At 36.9% G+C, this 21,235-nt stretch overlaps 1 protein-coding gene across 1 annotated transcript in view; it reads left to right on the top strand.

Annotated features, from left to right (window-relative positions):
* The window catches only part of DEUP1 (deuterosome assembly protein 1), a 103,774-nt gene that overhangs the window by 43,170 nt on the left and 39,369 nt on the right, over positions 1–21,235 (top strand). Inside the window, exons 7-11 of the mRNA XM_060017233.1 lie at positions 1,353–1,589; positions 7,509–7,654; positions 11,062–11,167; positions 16,012–16,209; positions 17,913–17,999. Of these exons, the coding sequence (XP_059873216.1) occupies positions 1,353–1,589; positions 7,509–7,654; positions 11,062–11,167; positions 16,012–16,209; positions 17,913–17,999 (774 nt within the window). The remainder of the gene's footprint in view (positions 1–1,352; positions 1,590–7,508; positions 7,655–11,061; positions 11,168–16,011; positions 16,210–17,912; positions 18,000–21,235) is intronic.

Below are 21,235 nucleotides of genomic sequence, written 5' to 3'. Positions count from 1 at the left end.
AGTTGGATATTAGATTGTAATAAGCCTTAAAGGCTTACCTAAGGAATTTTGAATTTTTATTAAAGCTGGTAAGAAACACTTTTGTTTGATATATACTTATTTTTCATTCTTTCTTTAAGTTACTTGAATTATATGTTATACATGTTCCCTGAATTCAACAATACAAAATAATGTGATGTAAAACTGATAGCCTCATCCTCTATTTCATTCTTATCCATTTAATATAAACACTGTTAACAATTAGGTGTTTATCTTCACATACATTTTCTTTTGTTTGTACAAATATGTAAATATATGCTTGTGTGGAAATTGTATATTTTTCTTTTTTAAATTTTGCTTTTTTACTTAATAAGCCATGAATAGCCTTTTGAGTCACTACTTAATTAAAATATTTCAAAGTATATAGTGTATATATATCATATATACCATAGTATATCGCAGATGTACCATAATTCTTTCAATCATTTCCTTATTAACTAACACTCAGATTGTTTCCAGTTTTCTGCTATTACAGTAGTGTAACAAATACCCTTGTATGTACATCTTTAAATACGAATACTTTCGTTTTGTTAAATAAAAATCCTAGAAATGATCGCTGAGCCAAAGGGTGTGTTCATTCAAAATTTTAATAAATATTAGCAGATTCCTTTCTTAAAAATGATAGTAATTTATAATTCATGAACAGGCAACAAGACTACCCCTACTCTCACCAGCATGGACTATCTGTCTTTTGATTTTTACTAACTTGATGGACTAATAGTAACCTTGACTTCATTTGCTTTACGTTTCTCTGACTACTTGTAAGGTTGAGCATCTCTTCTTGTGTTTCTCAGCCTTTTTCATTTCCTCTTCTGTGAATTGCCTGTGCATAAACTTTGCCCACTTTTCTTTTGTGTTGTTTGTCCTTTTCTTATTGATGTGTAGAAGTTTTTGTACATCAGAAATTACCTTTGTTATACATGTTGACAACTTTTTTGTACAATCCAGATTTTTTTAATTTTGTTTATTTTTTTGTCATAGAGACATTTTCAGCTATTATGTAATTGAATCCATGCTTTTTTCATATCTTCTATATTTTCTTTTTTGCTGAATAAGAATTCCCTAGCAAAAGCCATCTACTCTCCTCTGCATCTTTGCTCTGAGGTTACACAGATATATTTTCTCTTTATGCCACCTGAAATTGAGGTTTTAGAATAAACACAAGACTGAATTATGAAGGACAAAGCTTCATTATCTAATAATATATTTAAAGATGTTTTACTAATTCTTTTCTATCATTCTTGAACTTTATGTAAGCTTAAATACGATACTCTTCACTTAACTGACACAATTTTCATATTTCTCAGAAACAGGCGCAAAGTTACCAAACTCCCCTAAATAGTAAAAAACAGGACATAGAAGAAGACAGCAGCTCTGAAATTCCTTGGATATGCGAACCAGATACCAGTTGTGAAACCAATGAAAGAGATGAGTTCATTATTGAAAAATTAAAATCAGCTGTGAGTGAAATAGCGCTAAGCAGGAATAAGTTACAAGATGAAAATCAGAAGCTCTTACAAGAACTAAAAATGTACCAAAGACAGTGCCAGGTAAGGATTTATTTGTTTTTCAACTGTTATAGCCCATGAGTTGTACAAATGATGACTCAACAGGCATGTGGATTAGAAAGCTAATTTTTTATTACATATGTAAATTCAGCTCATATTTCCTCTTAATAAGTAATTCTTACTTGATGAGTAAGTTCAGTATTCCCGTGGGTACTTTTCCCCACTAGGTGCACTCGGGTTCTGCAGCGACGTGATAATAAATATTACCAGTGCAGTAGAACAGTGGTCTCTCACAGACCTCTCTTCCTAAAAACCATGGCCCTTTAGCCACACCACACCCTCTGTCTCCAGTGTTCATTCTCTCTGACACTGTGCCTCTTTGCCTCTCAGGAGTCCTGGGCTGGAGACCCAGGAAATGATTAAGGGTTTGACAATCTAATCACCTCCCTGAGAGGCATGAGGGTCACTCCCTGTGATTTATCGCCATTAACCTTATCATAATCGTTTACCAAATAGGAGGTAACTCCACCTTGGTAGATGTGATGGATGGTTTTTCCAAGGATTAATTTTTTTCTTAACTCAAAAATCTTTTTTTTTGTCTCTCTCTTGGAACCGCTAAGAAGGTTATGCAGCATTCATCAAAATTGATCATTACCAATTTCTCGACTAAATATGTATTTCTTATTCATGGCTCTCCCAGTTACTTGAGACGTTCTGTGGTTTTCTCTCCCATTCTAGGTCTTATCTCCCACCAGCAAACATTCAGCCTCTTTCTACTGATTCCTCTGTGTCAGTTGGCCCATTTCTTAGTCCCACTCTATTCCCTCCTCAGGCTGAGGTCACCTTTCCAGGTCACTGCCTGAGCAGACTCCCACTTCTCTAAGATATTCCACCTCAGGCTCTTCTTCCCAGGGTCACTTCTTAGTGTTGGGCCGACTTCTCCTTCCCTCCTTCTGCCACATTGTATGTGGGATTACGTGTGGGATTCATCCTTTCACTTCTTTCTCTGCCAGCATCTATCTTCTGTGTTCCCCTGTCCCCACGTTGGCAAGGGGACAGAGCACAGGCTCCCGGCTTCTCCTATCCTGTGGCATTTCTACGAGAAGTACAGCTTCCCACCCCAAACTCCAGCTTTGTTTGGGGAGGGGGTGTTATTCCAATACAAATGAGAAAGCAGATGTACACAAACCAGGCTAAACCACAAATGCTAAACACTGAGAAAGTCATACGTCTTCTAGAAACAGAAAAGTTATTGATGATGTTTTCTCTGGATTCACTAGAATGTAAGTGAGACGAGCCCCTCCTCTTCTGCTCTAGAGCTTGTCCAGGTGCTTTCTAGTGTTTAGCTCGCCATCAGCCCACCAGTCCTGGTGGAGCTGGGTTTGCGTGACTGCTAGTTCTGACAGGCTCCCCTTCCTCCCAGGGGCTGCTTCCCCTTCATCCCCCTGGACAGGGGCCACGGGTCACACCTCTGGCCCTGATTTAAAGACGACTTAAATTTACATTTTGCAGCTGTCTTTATACTGCTAGAGGCTGCACCAGGATCACAAGGGTTCACCTGCAGAAAAAAAAAAGCAAATTATTCTGGAGTATGGTTCACACACACACAAAAAAAATATATTATAGTTCTAATGAAAAGATTTTTGAGAAGTAATTTGCTTCAAAAACTTCAAGGTGTCTAAAAGCTAAGATTTCTACTTCCAGGAAAACACTAATTAATTTTGATGCAACTAGGAAAAAATGCTGCTTTTGTTTGGCCTTTTCCCTGTTTTACTTCCAAATTTTACTTACGTTTCATTCTTTTGCTTTAGAATAAGTATCAATTATTTACTGCTTGATAGCTGATTGAGGGTTCAAACTCTCTGCTTCTCTCAAACCATTAAGCAAATTTCTAACTAAACAGATGGGCCTCAAACTAGTTTTACAAAATTTATATTTTACCAAATGGGAATAATTAGAAGTGAATAATCACTGTAACCAGTGCATGTATTTAGAAAGAAGTTTCTCTTCTCGTTTTGCAAAACTGTCATATGATGGTGTTCACGTCTTGCACATGAATATAAAAAGACAACCATTTCAGTCTGAATTACTGTCACTTATTGTATATAAAATTCTCTTTAGCTTACAACACACTTTAATGCCAGCTGCATCTGAATTTTCACACGAATCACACCTTCTCACTTGTCTTTCCACAACCTTGAAATGTGTCAGCATAGCTATTAATTCCATTGCATATGTTTATTTACTGTGCTGCATTACTCACGTTTTGAAAGTGTACAATATTTCCCATTGGCAGTTAATGACAGAAATAAATTGTTCTGCATTTTTTCTAATATCTATGCCAAAAAAATGGACATTTTTCTTTGCTTGTTAATATGTCATTAAGGTACTAGAGCAGCACTGTCCAATAGAAATATAATGCAAACCACAAATGTAATTTAAACTTTTCTAGTAGCCACATTAAAAGACGTAATATGAAATGGGTGAAATTAATAGATAATTGTAATAAACTTTATGTAACACAGCATATATCCAAAGAGTTATCATTTCAACATATAATCAATGTAAAAAATTATTAATGAGATATTTTACATTTCTTTTCATACTAAGTCTTCAAAATCTGGTGTGTATGTTACACTTACACATCTCAATTTGGATGTTTAGTATTCACCGGAAATTCCCAATCTGTATTAAGATTTCATAAAATTTACAGTTAAAAAAGTAGAGATTTACATACCCAAGTTGTTCCAAGCAAACTTGAAAGTGTTCCAGTAACTGAATCAAGTACCAAAGAATCATTTTTCCTGAATATTTGCATCCACACTGACAAATAATTATTTGACTTTTATACAAAAGCATGCTAATTTTAAATCACCTAATCTAAGTTAAATCACCAATTCTTGTGTCAACTCAGTATTATTAACATTGAATTCAAAGGGATATTACACAAGTCAAAAAACAACTCAATTTATCAATATCAACAAAGCTTATTTTTTTGCACTTTCTAATCAATTTTACATAATGCTGTCAATTATAATTAAAAACTTTCACATATTCCTTCATGTTAGAAAAACCTGTCAAATCATTATTATTGTAAAAGTTTCAATTCTAACATAAATTCTTCTACCTGTGCAGCTAGATCACAAAGAAGCTTTTTTTTCCCTTAATGATATCTCCAAATGTCACTCTTTTTTTTTTTGCGGTACGCGGGCCTCTCACTGTTGTGGCCTCTCCCATGGCGGAGCACAGGCTCCGGACGCGCAGGCTCAGCGGCCATGGCTCACGGGCCCAGCCGCTCCGCGGCATGTGGGATCCTCCCGGACCGGGGAACGAACCTGTGTCCCCTGCATCGGCAGGCGGACTCCCAACCACTGTGCCACCAGGGAAGCCCCAAATGTCTCTCTTTTAGGTATTATTTTCTAATTACAGTACACAAATAGACTCCATTATTATCACATTTTACAGAATTCCATGGTGACACTACATTTCATTGTCCTGGAGTTAGAGCCCTTTTGTACCCCACCCCTTCCCCAAGTGAAGGCAGGCCCACTCTTCTACATGCAGGTTCATGTTAGATTGCTCCCTGGTAGTAAATCTGCAATGCAGGGAGCCGGGAGAGTGCCTTCCTCAATTGGGTAAAGTAATCGATGAAATTCACATCAAGTTAATTTGTCTTTCTATTTGCTAATCTATTGTTTCACATTTCTTTTGTTTATTTTGGAATTTTAACCTCATCTGAAAAATCCCCACTGTTTGAGACAAGGACTTTATCCAAACAAGTCTGTTAGGTCACCTATTTGAATATATTTTCATTCTTATTTCCAAATCAGCCAGGAATTTCTGGGGCTAAAGTATTGCAGCTAGGTCTTTTACTGAGCCCAGGTCTCTAGGTCTCCTGGAAAATAATACATTATATTTAAGACTTTGGTAAAAAAAAAAGAAAGTTTATCTGGGAACCCATATGTCCTATACTGTCTACATGATTATAATTCTAAGCTGTGAATTTTTGCGTAAGAATTAATGAATAAGAAAACGTATGTCCACGTAAAAGCTTATACATGAATTTCATAACAGCATTATTCATAATAGTTAAAAAAAGGAAATACCCAAACGTTCATCAATTGATGAATAAATAAAGTGGTATATCTATACAATTAAATATTATTAATAAAAAGGAATGAAGTACTGATACATGCTACAACATGGATGAACCTTGGAAGCATTATGCCCAGAGAAAGAAACCAATCACAAAAGGCCACATGTCATATGATTCCATTTGTATGAATTGTGCAGAATAGGTAATTCCATAGAGGCACAACATACGGTAGTGGTTGCCAGGGGTTGGAAGGAAGGGAAAATGAGGAGTGGTTGCTAATGGGTATGTGGTTTATTTTAGGAGTGATGAAACTGTTCTGGAATTAGATAGTGGTGACGCTTGCACAACTTTGTGAATATTCTCAAATCCCCCGAACTGTACACTTTAAGTGGGTGCATTTTATGGTATATGGATTATATTTGAATGAATCTATTATTGATATATAAAGCATTATTGAACAAATGATTTTTTGAAAATATCAACAGTGTTTTTTTACAGCCTTTATTAACAGTGCCCTCAGAACAACACCCCCCCCCCCAACTTTACCGATAAGCTACAAGTCTGCTTTACTTATTTTGCACGAAACAATTATTTTTGCGTCTTGAATGTTCTAACTGAACTAGTAGACAAAAGATCTGGATTTTTCCATTCCAGAATCTGCAACTTATGAGCTATGTAACTTTGGACCAAGTCCGGCCCTCAATTTCCTCATCTATAAAAATGGCGATGGATTTGACGACTTGGGTCATCAAATATATTAATATGTTAATATGTTAATATTAATTACATTAATAAATATTCATTTCTCTGTGTAATTGAGTGGAGGAGACCTGTTGATATGAAAGGACTCTTCCATTCCTCTCTCCCAGAGAACAGCCAAGTTCTGCTGGAGAAAATCACTCAACAGGTCATGGGCACAAACCTCAAATGAGTGTCAACATTGCCAGGAGTCCTACTGTGTTGCTCCAAACAACTAACTCTCCCATGCCCATTGAAGGCCATCTCAAACCTTCTCCACTCTCAAAAACCCCTCCCCTACCCCCACCTCCACCTCTCCTTCCACTGACCTGACATTGCCTTTTTCCTTCACAAGGAAAATAAAAGCCAACAGGTAGCCCCTCTCCTAGCTCCCCATTTCCAAATGCATATACGTGTCTCCATTCCATCTTCCTTCCTTCTTTCCTACTGCAGGAGCAGAGGGACTCTTTTGCTTTAGGCAGTTCTTTCACTTGTGCTTTGGGACCCACCCCACCTACCTTCTCAGGAACCTGACACTGTTAGTATTACCCCTTCTCTCTCCCAACTAGATCCTTCCCAACAGCTTCTAAACTTGCTCAAGTCCCTGCTATTAGCCAAATAAAACACTGGGCTCACAGGATTGCTGGTATTTCTAGTTACCAGCTGAAGTAGGGCTACTATTGGGCAATAGTGGAACCGTAAACCACGGTTTATAATTCACTTTGTTGGCCAGCTTTGAAATTAGATTTTTCTTGGCTATTATCTTATTTAAATTAGGAATTATTTGCATTCATTCAAATTTTATGCATTGATATTTTATTCATACTTTTATGTTTCCCTCTTTCATACAGTATGGCCGTATTTGGATGCTTCTTTGTCTTTATCACTAGACTGTAAGCTCATGAGGACAGATCCTGTGTCTGTATCCTCAGTGCTGAGCATAGAGTAAGAGCTCAGTAAATATTTGTTGAATAAATGAATGAAATTCTGTAAGACAGAGATAGCAAAGGATTATATATCAGTTCATTTGAAATTAGGCTGCTTCATAGGTGTTAAATATTTTTAAAAGTATTATACATCATGATATCCAAACGTGAGGACTGAAATTTTTTGATGTTTTTATTTAGGCCATGGCAGCAGGACTCTCAGAGGTGAAAAGTGAGTTACAATCACGTGATGATCTCTTGAGAATTATAGAAATGGAACGATTGCAGTTGTACAGAGAATTATTAAAACTAGGAGAGTGCCAAAGTGCTCCAGAAAATAAAAAAAGGTATATTTTTATATTCAGCAGCCTGAGAAAAACTATTCAAAACATCATGTTTGAATATTTTTAAGAGTTTTATATTTGAAACTAGAATTAAAAGTCAGTTTTGTATTAACATGCTGTTAATTATTAGGTAATATTAGATATTAAAAATAAAGTTAGTGGGGGCTTCCCTGGTGGCGCAGTGGTTGAGAGTCCGCCTGCCGATGCAGGGGACACAGGTTCGTGCCCCGGTCCGGGAAGATCCCACATGCCGCGGAGCGGCTGGGCCCGTGAGCCATGGCCGCTGAGCCTGCGCGTCCGGAGCTGTGCTCTGCAACGGGAGAGGCCACAACAGTGAGAGGCCCGAGTACCGCAAAAAAAAAAAAAAAGTTAGTGATTATTTATCTTCAAAATCAGTATCTTTACTCACCTAGGGAATTATATCATGCTCTGATATGTGGATATTTATGTGTCATAATGAAGTCAGAGACTTTCTTAGAACTTTATTCTTCAGAATATCGTAAAAACAATAGTATAGAGCTGGTATTTAATTATCAGTGTTGGTAAATAAGATTTATTCCATATTTTTCAAATATTTTTATTTTGTTGGCCTTAAACCTGTTACTAACTTTTCACTCATAAATGTTGTATTTATTTTGGCCTCCACACTCACCACCGTGTCAGTTCCATTAAGGGTTTTGTTAGACCAGACTTTTTTTCCCTTTTTTAAAATCAGACAGATATTGTGTACTACATAACCACAAAGGAAATGGAACTTCAGAGGATTATTAAATGTTTATGTTTGTGAATAGACAGTTTGAATGTTCTAACTATTCACTGATGTTCTAATTCTCATTAGAACTTGAATCCTTCATACATCTGAAGGCGAATGCCAGACCAATGATAGGATTTTAGAAACTGAATAGCCAAATGGTAAGGGATATTTTATTGAAGGATAATTACATTGTTTTAAAGGCAATAATTATTTCTTCAAAGTTGTGGGATCTGCTAGCATTTCTTTGAGGTCTACGCTTAACAACAAATGGCAAATTAAGATCCGTAAAAATGACCTACTGTGCATCTAACCAGGGATGGTAGAATGCCTGTTAGCCAGTTAGCATTATAGAGTGCTCAGATATATAAGCTATATGTCATCACCACTGATCATTAATAAATCCATTGGAAATATATTATTATGTGCAAGGCACTGTCCCAGTGTGGTGAGTTGGTGAGAAATGTCTTTGCGCAAGGAATGTATATGCCTAAAAACGTAAGAAGTTTCCTACAAGAGCAAACCATTCAACCCATGTCTAGCTCTGGTTTGTGAAGAGCATTGTAGGTATTTTCTCTGGAACTTCCTCACAAGGCCAATGCTGAATTCCAGACATTGCCAACTGTCCTTCAATACATGATTTAATCTAAAATCTTGCCGTTATTCACATATTTGGCTAATACGACTCTTCGGGTATGCCTGCTTGCCATCTTCTATTTAAGTTGGTATATATTTTGGTCTCCAAGCTACATCTTTCTAATTTGGAGGATATTCTTCAGTTCTAGTATTCTGAGATTTGATGAAAAGATAGATATTTAACTTTTCACAGCTTCCATTGTATTTTAGACTTTGGGCAGAGTCTTCTCAGCCTTCATCTTTCCCACTGAAAGTTTCTAATTCTTTTAGTTTGTGCTCATATGAGCATGATTCTATCCTCTTTATTGTTTTGGGTTTTTTTTAAATTTAGACTCTGTTTTGTCTTTACAGCTGTATTAAGGTGAAGCAGCCATGGCTAATGAGTGTAGACACACAATAGCTTTATAATAGTAGCATTATAATGTGTTCATTCATTTTCAGAACATTTCTCCATAATGCTAAGATTTTGTTAGCTTTTTCTTGTCTTACTTATAGAAACACCTTGGGCTGATATGTTCTGAGAGTTATAAAAATAATTTCTACATTCCCTTCTTACAAGATAAATGATAGTTCCTTTATATCTTTATATTAGCATGATTATTGTTTTCTTCTTTAAACTTGTCCACATTAAAGCTTGATGTTTGTTCCATTCACTTACTGAAATTTATAAGGTCATTATGAGCTTTTACCATTCAGTTCAGCATTCCATTCCCTGAATTGCTTAGGAAGAATTAAAAAATTAGGAAATTTCATTTTTCACCTTTTTAAAATCATAGCAAATAAGAGAAATTTAAGATGGATCCTGAAATAATGTTTTAGGAGAATATTGGATAAAATACAATATATTACTGAGTGGGAAACAAAAGGGGACTGAAAAATAATGTGTTCAGTACATTCTAATTGTACAGGAAACATGTATGTTTTTATACACATATGCACAGGCAAAAAAGACAATTAATATACACAAAAATGCTGACAACAGTTTTTCCTAGATGACAATTTATCGCAGTATATACTCTGATAAACTGTTTTCTACACTTAGCATGTATATTTGATAATCAGAATAAAAGCAGTCCAGTCCAGACATATGTACCTCAGGGATATCACTATTAATTTATACCTTTTAAAAGAGCCCTATATTTTCCATCTTTACATTAGTTATTTCTCTATCATTACTCAGATTTTGTTGTGTTTGAATGTGTGGCTTAAGTTTTTGATTTGTGGAACTTTTTAAAAAGCTCTTTGGAAATCTAAAATTATGCTCACTTATAGGTGGGTACATTCCTCAAAACCCCAGACTCTACCAGGTTAGTCCAGCAATAGTGGAAAGCATGTTTCTTTTCTTGCCTGGTTATCTTTATTTTTCTGTTTTAATGTTTTTTTAATTTTACCAACCTCCCTGATGTGGAAGTGAACATTACCTGTTTCTAGTTCTCCAACCTTCCTATGGAAATGGTACTTTTTATACTAGTTTCTGCCTTTCCTCTCTAGTGTCCATATATGGTTGCTATTCCATTTTATAAATTGAGCAGCCAAAAAATAGACATATTTGCACTCTCTCTGGGTAGCCTGTCAGATTTAATCATTTTGAATCACTTTTACAGAGTAGCAGCTCCCCTCGGACATCTCCTGACATAGTTCCTTTCCACGATGTAGAAGCAGGTCAGGTGTATTTTCTTTTTTAAATTGGCTCCCAAGCTATTTTATTATACCAAACAGTCTTTTCTTCTTATCCAAAAATCTTATCTACATATGCAAATCCAGTATTCAGCCAATTTTTAATGTATAATTGAAATTCCATATTAATAACTAGGTTTTATTTTTTTCACTAAGACTATTTGCACTCAGTTAAATATGCAAATACTTATGGGACCTGAATGTATTAGAACTTGCCATTTCTGTAACTAGAAATGTTTCCAGCAGACTAATAATCTATCTCTGCATCCTATGATGGCCTAAATTAACAATATAATCACAACAATTTATCAAGTTAAGCTTAATTTTTACTCATTATAATTTGTAGACTTGAATCATCTTATTCACCATCTATTAAAGAATCAGAAAAACAACGGAAAGAGCTGTTTGCAGTGACCCCAGATCAACCAAATCATGAAAAAGAATTGAACAAGGTATGGCAAATAATGAGCTTTGTTCTTACAGGCAGATCTGAGGTCTCTGAATACAAAGGGGGAAAAACATCTTCCCTCTCACTCCGTTCTTTTTTTTTTTTTTTTTTTTTTGCGGTACGCGGGCCTGTCACTGTTGTGGCCTAGGCTCAGCGGCCATGGCTCACAGGCCCAGCCGCTCCGCGGCATGTGGGATCTTCCCGGACCAGGGCACGAACCTGTGTCCCCGGCATCAGCAGGCGGACTCTCAACCACTGCGCCACCAGGGAAGCCCCCACACTCCCTTCTTTTTCCTTCTGTGTTTTCTCCTAAGATAATAACCTACCAAGCTGCTAATTCTGACACTCCTCTGTGTGATGCTACAAGAAAGACAAACCTTAGTTCATCACTCTGCTGCTGGGAGACTGCCCAGGAAACACAGAGGGCCTGTGGCTCAGTGCAGGGTAGCTGAGCGCAGGAAGTGTGAAAGCAGAGGCCTGCACTCAACCACACGCTAGGTGCATGAGCTTTGGGAAGTTGCCTATGCGAGCTGCTTATGTTTCTCATTTCTAGGATGGGGGTGGGATAATTCGCCCTACCTCATAAGGTTGTGATGAGGATTAAACAAGCTTAAACAACTCTTGCCATGTGCCAGAAGCTGTTCTAAGGGCTTAACAAATCCTAATTCATGTATTCCTCACAACCATCTTATAAGGTAGGTACTAATGCTACCCTCTTTTACATTTAAGGAAACTAAGGCACAGAGAAGGTCAGCAATTTCCACCAATATTATATAACTAGTAAGTAGCAGGGGCCGGATTTGAATCCAGGCAATCTGGCTCCAGAATTCATACTCTTCCATTAAATCCATAAAATAATGCAAGTAAAGTGCTTAAAACGGGGCCTACCTAGCTCAGAGGAAGCACCTAATAGATGTTGGCTGCTCTTGTTATTGGTGACACCCACATTTTGTCATTGAGCACCTAACATGTGCCAAGTACTCTGCCAGGAGCTAGGCAGCTACAAAAACTGTCTTCTCTTCTTCCTCTAGTCAAATTCAGTAGTGGCTTTCCCATGAGTTTCTCACGACTCCTACCCACTTCTCTGGTCTTTCAAGTTTAAGGATTACACAGAATATTCAATGCTATATAGTCTAAACAATTGTTAAAAGCAGGAAAATACTGGATGTGGCTTTGAATTATCATCCAGTGCCCAGCAAAGTGCCTGACACACAATGAGAAAATAAATATTTAGAGAACAAATTAATTAATATTAAGGCTGAAGTCTCCCATAATTGTATAGGGTCATAAATTCAGTTGTTTGTATAAATTAAACAAACATTTATTGAGTATCTAGTAGGACTGTTGCTGTACTGCTTATTTCTGTAGGAAATATAATAATGTAAAAGCCAAATCCCATCTCCTGAAGAATTGACTGTCAGGCAACTATTAAGTGTAGAAAAGGTGTTATGAATTACTGATCATTTTCCTTATATTTTTCACATAATCCCATGAAACTTATTTTACTGATATTTTAAAATATAACTTTAAAAACTGTTCTTGACTGGAGTCCCCAGTGAATACATTATGATAAAAGGTTGACTAAATCCTCCTAAAGTATAGTTACACCGTTCTTAACCTCATAGATTTAGGTAGAGTAATAAAACTTAGAAGGAATCTACTGATTTTGCACAGTTTTGATGTGGAGGGAGAGACTGCAAGACACAAATCTCTTTACAGACTCTGGGAGACCTCTAGATAATGCATTGCTGTGCAGAAAAGGTAACAAATGAATTGTGTATAAATAGCTATAGTTTCTGGGAAGTGTTTGTAGAGAGCATTTTCATTCTCTTGTAATAAAACCAACAAGAGCCATGTACTATGAATCTTGCAAGTGTTTTATTTCTTTCTCTTTTGTCAATTATAGAATGATTTTTAGTAACTTATTTTGTGATAAAATTGACATTTTTAATAAAGCCAAAAGTCATTTACAGCTAGGTAAATTAATCTCATTTAAAAAGAAATTTTTCAGTATAGCATGTTTTAATATCTAAATGTTGTAAAAATAATGAAAATAGTTTACTCTTTCTTCATGATAATATATTCATTTTCTTCCCACATTTTAAAAATACCATTTTAAGAGAACATGTTAAACTACACCATGGGGATGCAATCAGCAAAATCCAAATTGGGGCAAATGATAGAACAACCCCATTGTTCATCAAATAAACTGTAAGAGAAAAAAATTGAAGAGAGAAGATGGGAGATGAATGGAGATGTATAATATTGTCCTGGGGTAAGGGTATTTGTACTTCAGTCTCCTAGTCTATGCTTCTGCTCTTAGGAGCTGGATAACTTAGACCCAGTCAGTTCCTTTCCCTATGACCCTTTGTTTTTCCATTTTTTTAATGATGGAGTTAGGCCATGTGATTTCTAAGGTTATGTCCAACTCTGAAATTCTAAAAATTTTGGTAAAAAGAATAGACTCAGATGAGAGATTGATGGTATAAATCCTGAGGCTGGACCATGGTTGCCTTACTGACCTGAGAACTTTCCATGTTAGGTCATCCCACTCTGGCTTTTTTCCAATGTGGGAACCACGTTCTAGGGCTATGCTCACAGAGGTTACATAGAACAATGGTTAAGGACCTGGAATCAGACTGCCTGTCACCAAGAATGTGACTGTGAACAGTTATGTATCTTAATTTTCTGATCTGGAATATAGAGTCTGTGGTGATTAAATAAGACGATGTATGCAGAGTACTCAGAACACACACACACACGTGCACACGCACATGCATGCACAAAGAGAGGCTTTAAAAAGATAGGTGCCAGGGGCTTCCCTGGTGGCGCAGTGGTTGAGAGTCCGCCTGCCGACACAGGGGACACGGATTCGTGCCCCGATCCGGGAGGATCCCGCATGCCGCGGAGCGGCTGGGCCCGTGAGCCATGACCGCTGAGCCTGCGCGTCCGGAGCCTGTGCTCCGCGACGGGAGAGGCCACAACAGTGAGAGGCCCGCGTACCGCCAAAAAAAAAAAAAAAAAGATAGGTGCCAATCGCAATGTGTGGACCATATTTAGATCTCAATTCAAATAAGCAAACCTGCAAACCATTCATTACACTTCTGATACAATTTTAAATTTGATAGTGCCTGGATACTGTATGATATTGAGGAATTGTTGTTAATATTTTTAAGACATTATAATGGTATTCTGGTTATGTTAGAAAAGAGAGAGAGCACACCGCTATTCTTTTAGAGATATATCCTGAAATGTTTAAAGATGAAATGAAAAAAAAGTTTTTGAAGTAAGTTCTGAGGGGTAAATTCATATAAATCTCTTTGTGAATGGCCCCTCCTTAACTCTCCAGCCTTACTTCTCACAACGTGCCAAGTCCCAGCCACTCCAAGCTCCTTTGGGTTCACTGAGTGTGCCTTCTCCATCTGACCCCGCTCCTTCACTGCATTCGTTGCCTGGGAGCTCACCTCCATCTCTCTCTTCCATCTGGCTTCCATTCATCCTTCAGTATTCCGTGTGATGTCCCTTCCTCTGGGAATCCTATCCTGGCATCCCCAGGCTGGAGTAAGCACTACTCCACTACATACTGCTGATATCAGTTGCTACACTGTGTTCTAACTGTTTATTTTCCTGTTTCCCCCGATGGACTGTGATTTTTTTTTTTTGAGACCGGTAATTACATACTTTATCTCTGATCCTCAAGAATTAGAGAGAGTGAAAGATTTCTAGAAAGACGGGAGGAGGCTGGACTAAGACAGTGGTAGTAGGAATGGAAAGCAGAGGTGAGATTTAAGAGAGGTTGAAATAGAAGGGACAGAATTTGCTACCTGACTTGATTTGGGAGGATGAGGGAGGGGAGGAGTCCAAGGTGATCCAGAGGTTTCTACCGTGGAAGGTTTAGCTAAAGTTAAGAATATGAGACTCCACCGGCTTAAGAAGTGTAGGTGATGCTTTCTGATGGACACCTTAAGTTTGAAATTTATTGTAACAAGATTCTTAAAAACATAGTGTTCAGTCGCAAATAGTACAGCATGATTTAGTCCAAAAAAGCACTGAATTTAGATCCAACAGTCCTAAGTTCTAGACCTAGCTCTGCCAGTTAATAGCTTTATGAATTTGAGCAGGTCACTTAACCTCTCTAAGCCAATTTTTTTCTCCCTAAAAAATGGTTCATCAGCCTCTGGGCTGTGGGTCCAGTGCTCTTCCATGGCACCAAATCCGGAGTGGTGGTTTAATGGGTATCAAGTAAGTTACACGAGATGAGTGAGTTCCACAGTCTGCTGCACAACACAGTGCAACAGTGAACAGTAAGGTATTATGCACTTAAAAATTTGTTAAGAAGGTAGAGCTTGAGTGAAGTATTCTTACCACACGTACACAAAATTAAAACAACAAAGGGACACAAAGAAACTTTTAGGTGTAATTGTCACGTTTATTTTCTTGATTTTGGTGATAGTAACACAAGTGTATGTCCAAACTCACCAAATTTTATCCATGAACTATGTGCAGTTTTTGTATAGCAATTATACCTCAGTGAAGCTGGGAGAAAAGTGCTTGATAATACTTTCCCCACCTTCCTGTCAAAGTCGTCATTAAAGTGGTATCAGTAGTTGGTGATGACTTACATACAATAGAAAATAGAAGTGAAAAAAAAATTTTGAAATTGGAAGGAAAAAGTCAATGAATCACTACTGTAAGTATCTTTTTCATTTAGCATTGATCAGAAAAGGAGGGTAAAGTGAGGTCTGGCAAAGTTTTAAGATAGGATGGGAAGACCGAACATGGCCAATAAAACCTTTTAGCTGCTGTATAAAGGATTTGTTACTATTTTCTGGAAAATATCTGCTGCAGATAAGAAGCCAACTCTATCAGGAGGAAGAGTACCGTAGCTCTGAGCAGGAAAGAATGAGGAATGAAATCTCTGACCTAACTGAGGAGCTTCATCAGAAGGAAATCACTATAGCAACTGTCATGAAGAAAGCTGCCTTTCTGGAGAGACAGTTAAAAATGGAGTTAGAAATAAAAGAGAAAATGTTGGCGAAACAACAGGTATGCAAGCGGCAGGAAGCACCTGTCCAGGTCACTCTTGCTCAGTGCAAATAGTCGCCTTCCTTATTGATTAATAAAAGGGTTGTATTTCTTGTATTGTTTCTGAGACTAACGGCACAGAAATGCTTTGTAGAGTCACATAAAACCTTGGTGAGATAATGCAAAGTGTCATCAAACAAGAACCAGGGAAACAAGTGACAGCACAAGAAAATTTCTTTAAATCTCATGCTAACATTTTCTAGTGACCCATATTCTGATCACCTCCCACAGCATGCTCTGGTCAAAGATTTCTTCCTGAATTTGTTTTCCATAGTTCTCTTCTATTAACATTTGTATCTTAAAAAAAGCTTCTACTCCAGCTTTTCTTGGACACTTCCCACTCCCATTTCATACCTTTGTTTTAGAGTTTTAAAAAATGGACATGAAACACGAAGATTACTTCATATTTACTGAACATTCACTCAATGCATAGCTTGGTTCATGGGGAAAAACAGCCATTATAACGTTCTACTGTTAAAATACTGCAAGTGACTTCTAAGTCTTCCCTCCCTCCCTCCCCTCCTATTCGTTTTGAAATTCCCTCAGTCCCATACTCATCATCAAACTGGTGGCCTGCTACTGAAAGTATAGGGTTTCTCAGTGTTTTTACCCCAAATATAGAGGGATTTTTAAATTTTATTTATTCATTTTTATACAGCAAGTTCTTATTTGTTAGCTATTTTATACATATCAGTGTATATATGTCAATCCCAATCTCCCAATTCATCTCACCACCAAATAGGGTTTTTGAGAGCACCATTCAATAATTTTCTAGGCATATGAGGGTTACTTCATAAATAACAGGGCTATTTCAATCCTGAGTATTGTAAAAACAAGAAAAGATTCTGCCTTTGCCCAATTATAAGCTTTAAACTGTGATTAATTTGTATAATATTACAGGAAAACAGCATAGATAGGACAATAGCATTGGTTGCACCTGTAAAGGAAATGATATTTTTACAGGTGTTAACAGTGATCTGGGTAGTTGGATCACAAATGATTTTTAGTTTCACCTTTATATTCTATATTTTTAGATTTTTGTCAAGGAGAATATATTTTGTAATTTACAAAAGTAAACCTTTTTAAGGGAAGTGTTTTATATGGAAATGAGCCCTAGATAAATAAAAGGGCAAATGCTATGTCTAAGTGCTCTTAAGTAGAAGAAATTAGGGAAAAAAATAAATGAGGAGACAAAATGAAGTTGTCACAAAAAAGAAGGAAATTTGGCAGAAGTATCAAGAAGAACAAAATTAAACATGAAATCATATTTGCGTATTGTAAAAATTAATCAGGTCATGAACAAATTTAACGGACACTATTATTCAAGCATGTTTTTAAAACTGTAATTTTTCTGATGGTAATTTGCATACCATAAAAAAATAGAAGTGAGAAATGGAATTTTGGAATAGAAAAGTATAATGAATCATTATTGTAAGTATCTATTTTTAATTTAGCACCAATCAGAAAAGGAGGGTAAAATGGGGCCTGCTGAAGACCTGAGAACTGAATGAAAATACCTGATTTATGATGATCCTGCCTAAGAAGTGTTTCCCTTCACTACACTTTGAAAATATTTACATTAACAAAATAAAATTAATTTTCATAGAATTGTGAACTTTTATTATGAATTTTACATTCACTTTTAACTACTAATCTCCTTTCAGGTCTCAGATAAGAGAGATAAAGCTGTCAGAACTGAAATCACACACCTGAAAGGCATGATGGGAGATTTAGACCCTGGACGGTACATGGTAATATGCTGAAATCATTCAGTAACTTGAACAGAGAGATTACTTAGTTGGTCAGGATTCACCCAGACATTCTTTACTGAATGCTTCCCACATGTCAGGCATGCAGGAGATGGGGTGGCAAATTATCTTGCACTTAGATTGAATTTACTTTTATCCTCAGGCTAGAACATGTGAATTTCTAGTTTCCTCCCTTGTTCTTTTCTTGCATTGGGCTCAATTCTGATCATTTCCTCAAACACACTACTTCCTTGCTTTTGCTCTTGCTGTTGCCTCTGGAATCCTACATCCTACATGGCCTGACTCATGTGTCAACTTTCCCCTTGATGAAGCTGCTCCTGAAACTCCAGTCAGAATAAATCATTCCATCTACACTTGGTTTGTATTTTGGGTCCAACTTGTTTCATAGCTTATCACTTCCCCACTGGATGGTGAACAAAGACTGTGCCTCACTAATGTGTGTATCAAGAGTACCTCCCAGCGTCAGGAGTATAGACAGTGTTCAGTGAATGCTGGTTGAATAAAGAGGATGGATCAGTGAATGACTGAGGACTGACCGTGTGGTTTCAAGCAGTGTCTTTACAGGTTCACACAAGGCAACTTAAAACAGGTTCTGTGCCTTTCATTTCAAATGTTTAATATAACAGTTGAGGGTTGGTTTTTTTACATGTAAAATAGAAGAACTTTTATTTATTGAATTAATGAAATACCATTGTTACTTGTCTACCATTTATTTGCTCTGAGTGAAAATTCTGAGATAAAATAATTTTCTGCCATGCAGGGAATAGAGGGAATCGAGTACAGCAGGTGCTTAACCTGGCCTCACGTTCCTCAGCTGTAAAGTGAGGAAGTTGGATCGGGCATTTTCCAAGGTCCTTTCTTAAGCCAGGATATTGTATTTCTTTTTTTGTCAGTATTTTATTTTTGCTTTTTTAATTGAAGTATAGTTGATTTACAATATTATATAAGTTACAGGTATACTACATAGTGACTCACAATTTTAAAGGTTATACACTATTTATAGTTATTATAAAATATTGGCTGTATTCCCTGTGTTATACAATATATCCTCATAGTTTATTTTATACATGATAGTTTGTACCTCTTAATCCCCTACCCCTATCTCTATATCTGTGAATCTCTTTCTTTTTTGTTATGTTCACCAGTTTGTTGTATTTTTTAGATTATACATATAAGTGATATCATACAGTATTTGTCTTTCTCTGACTTATTTCACTTAGCATAATACCCTCCAAGTCCATCCATGTTGTTGCACATGGCAAAATTTCATTCTTTTTTATGGCTGAGTAGTATTCCATTGTGTGTGTGTGTGTGTGTGTGTGTGTGTGTGTGTGTACCACATCATCTTTATCCATTCATCTGTTGGTGGACACTTAGGTTGCTTCTGTATCTTGGCAATTGTAAATAATGCTACTGTGAACATTGGGGTGCATATATCTTTTTGAATCAGTGTTTTTTGTTTTCCTCAGATACATACCCGTGAATGAAATTGCTGGGTCATATGGTATTTCTATTTTTAGTTTTCTGAAAAACCTCCATACTGTTTTCCACAGTGACTGCACCAATTTACATTCCCATCAACAGTGTGTGACAGTTCCCTTTTCTCCACATTCTCAACAACATTTGTTATTTGTGTTCTTTTTGATGAGAGCCATTCCGACAGGTGTGAGGTGTTATCTCATTGTGGTTTTAATTTGCATTTCTCTGATGATTAAGAATGTTGAGCATTTTTTCATGTGACTGTTGGCCATCTGAATGTCCTCGTTGGAAAAATGTCTATTCAGTTCTTCTGCCTATTTTTTGATCGGGTTGTTTGTTTTTTTGATGTTGAGTGTATGAGCTGTTTTTGATATTAACCCTTATTGGTCATATCATTTGCAAATATTTTCTCCCATTCAGTAGGTTGTCTTCTCATTTTGTTGATGGTTTCCTTTGTTATGAAAAAGCTTTTAAGTTTAATTAGGTCTCATTTGGGGTTTTTTTTGCTTTTATTTCCTTTGCTTTAGGAGACAGATCCAAAAAAATATTGCTACAGTTTATGTCAAAGCGTGTTCTGCCTATGATGATACTATATTTCTGTGATAGTATGTGCTTGTTCTCCTAATAGTCTGTATTCTAGCATCATAGAATAGAAGCATTCTGCATTCTTCTTTGGGCCTTGTTATGGGTCCTGTGATTGGAGTATAAATGGATAAAAAGTAAAGTGTGTGTGATTTGCCTGTCTGTTACAGAAAATCTTGTAACACAAGGACTTTTTTTTCTAAACTGGACACACGAAAACGTTATTTAGGATCCTGCCCTCATCTATGTCTTTTTCTCTCTCAAATAAATGGTTTTTATGTTAATTTTTTACATTTCAATCTGGATTTTTTTTTTTTTTTTTTTTTTGGCGGTACACGGGCCTCTCACTGTTGTGGCCTCTCCCGTTGCTGAGCACAGGCTCCGGACGCGCAGGCTCAGCGGCCATGGCTCACGGGCCTAGCCACTCTGCGGCATGTGGGATCTTCCCGGACCGGGGCCCGAACCCGTGTCCCCTGCATCGGCAGGTGGACTCTCAACCACTGCGCCACCAGGGAAGCCCCCAATCTGGATGTTTTTCGTTGTGTATTCTGCTTCGTCACAGCCCCCACTAAGCCTGCTTCACTCTGGCTCCTGTAGGCATTTGGCTTTGTTCATTTACTGGTTTTCATTTTTTTAAGAAATAAAACACATGAAGATGTGTAAAGAAGAAGCTAATTATCTCTGCTCCTATCCCCAATTCCAGTTTGGACTCCAGAGGTATTCAGTGCTAACCAGCTAGTGTGTAGCATTCTATAACTTTTTCCTTGCTTGTGTACACACTTAGGAGGGATGAGCTGAGTGTTGTTTTACAGAAATACATGTGTAATACATACATAATTCTAAACTGCCTTTTGACTGTGTATCACGGACAACTCTACAAGTCAGTAGAAAAACACCTTTTTATTTTTCTTAATTTCTTAGAAAAAATAAATGTATGTATACTCATGTAAGGTATATACAAATTTTAATGAATTGAAGAGTAACTTACACACTAGTGATTTTAGTGCAGTCTCTCTTTTTCTCTTGCTTCTCCCCTTCCCCTTTCCTCCATTTCTCTAGCAACCTCCTAACCCATCCACCAGATAACACGTTAACTATTCGCTATGTATCATTTTGTGTTTTTCATACATGTTTGTGTGTGTGTGTAGTCATATACC

This window comes from Delphinus delphis, chromosome 8, assembly GCF_949987515.2.
Source record: "Delphinus delphis chromosome 8, mDelDel1.2, whole genome shotgun sequence".
In the NCBI taxonomy this organism is placed as follows: domain Eukaryota; kingdom Metazoa; phylum Chordata; class Mammalia; order Artiodactyla; family Delphinidae; genus Delphinus; species Delphinus delphis.
This window is presented reverse-complemented; position numbering and strand designations above follow the sequence as displayed.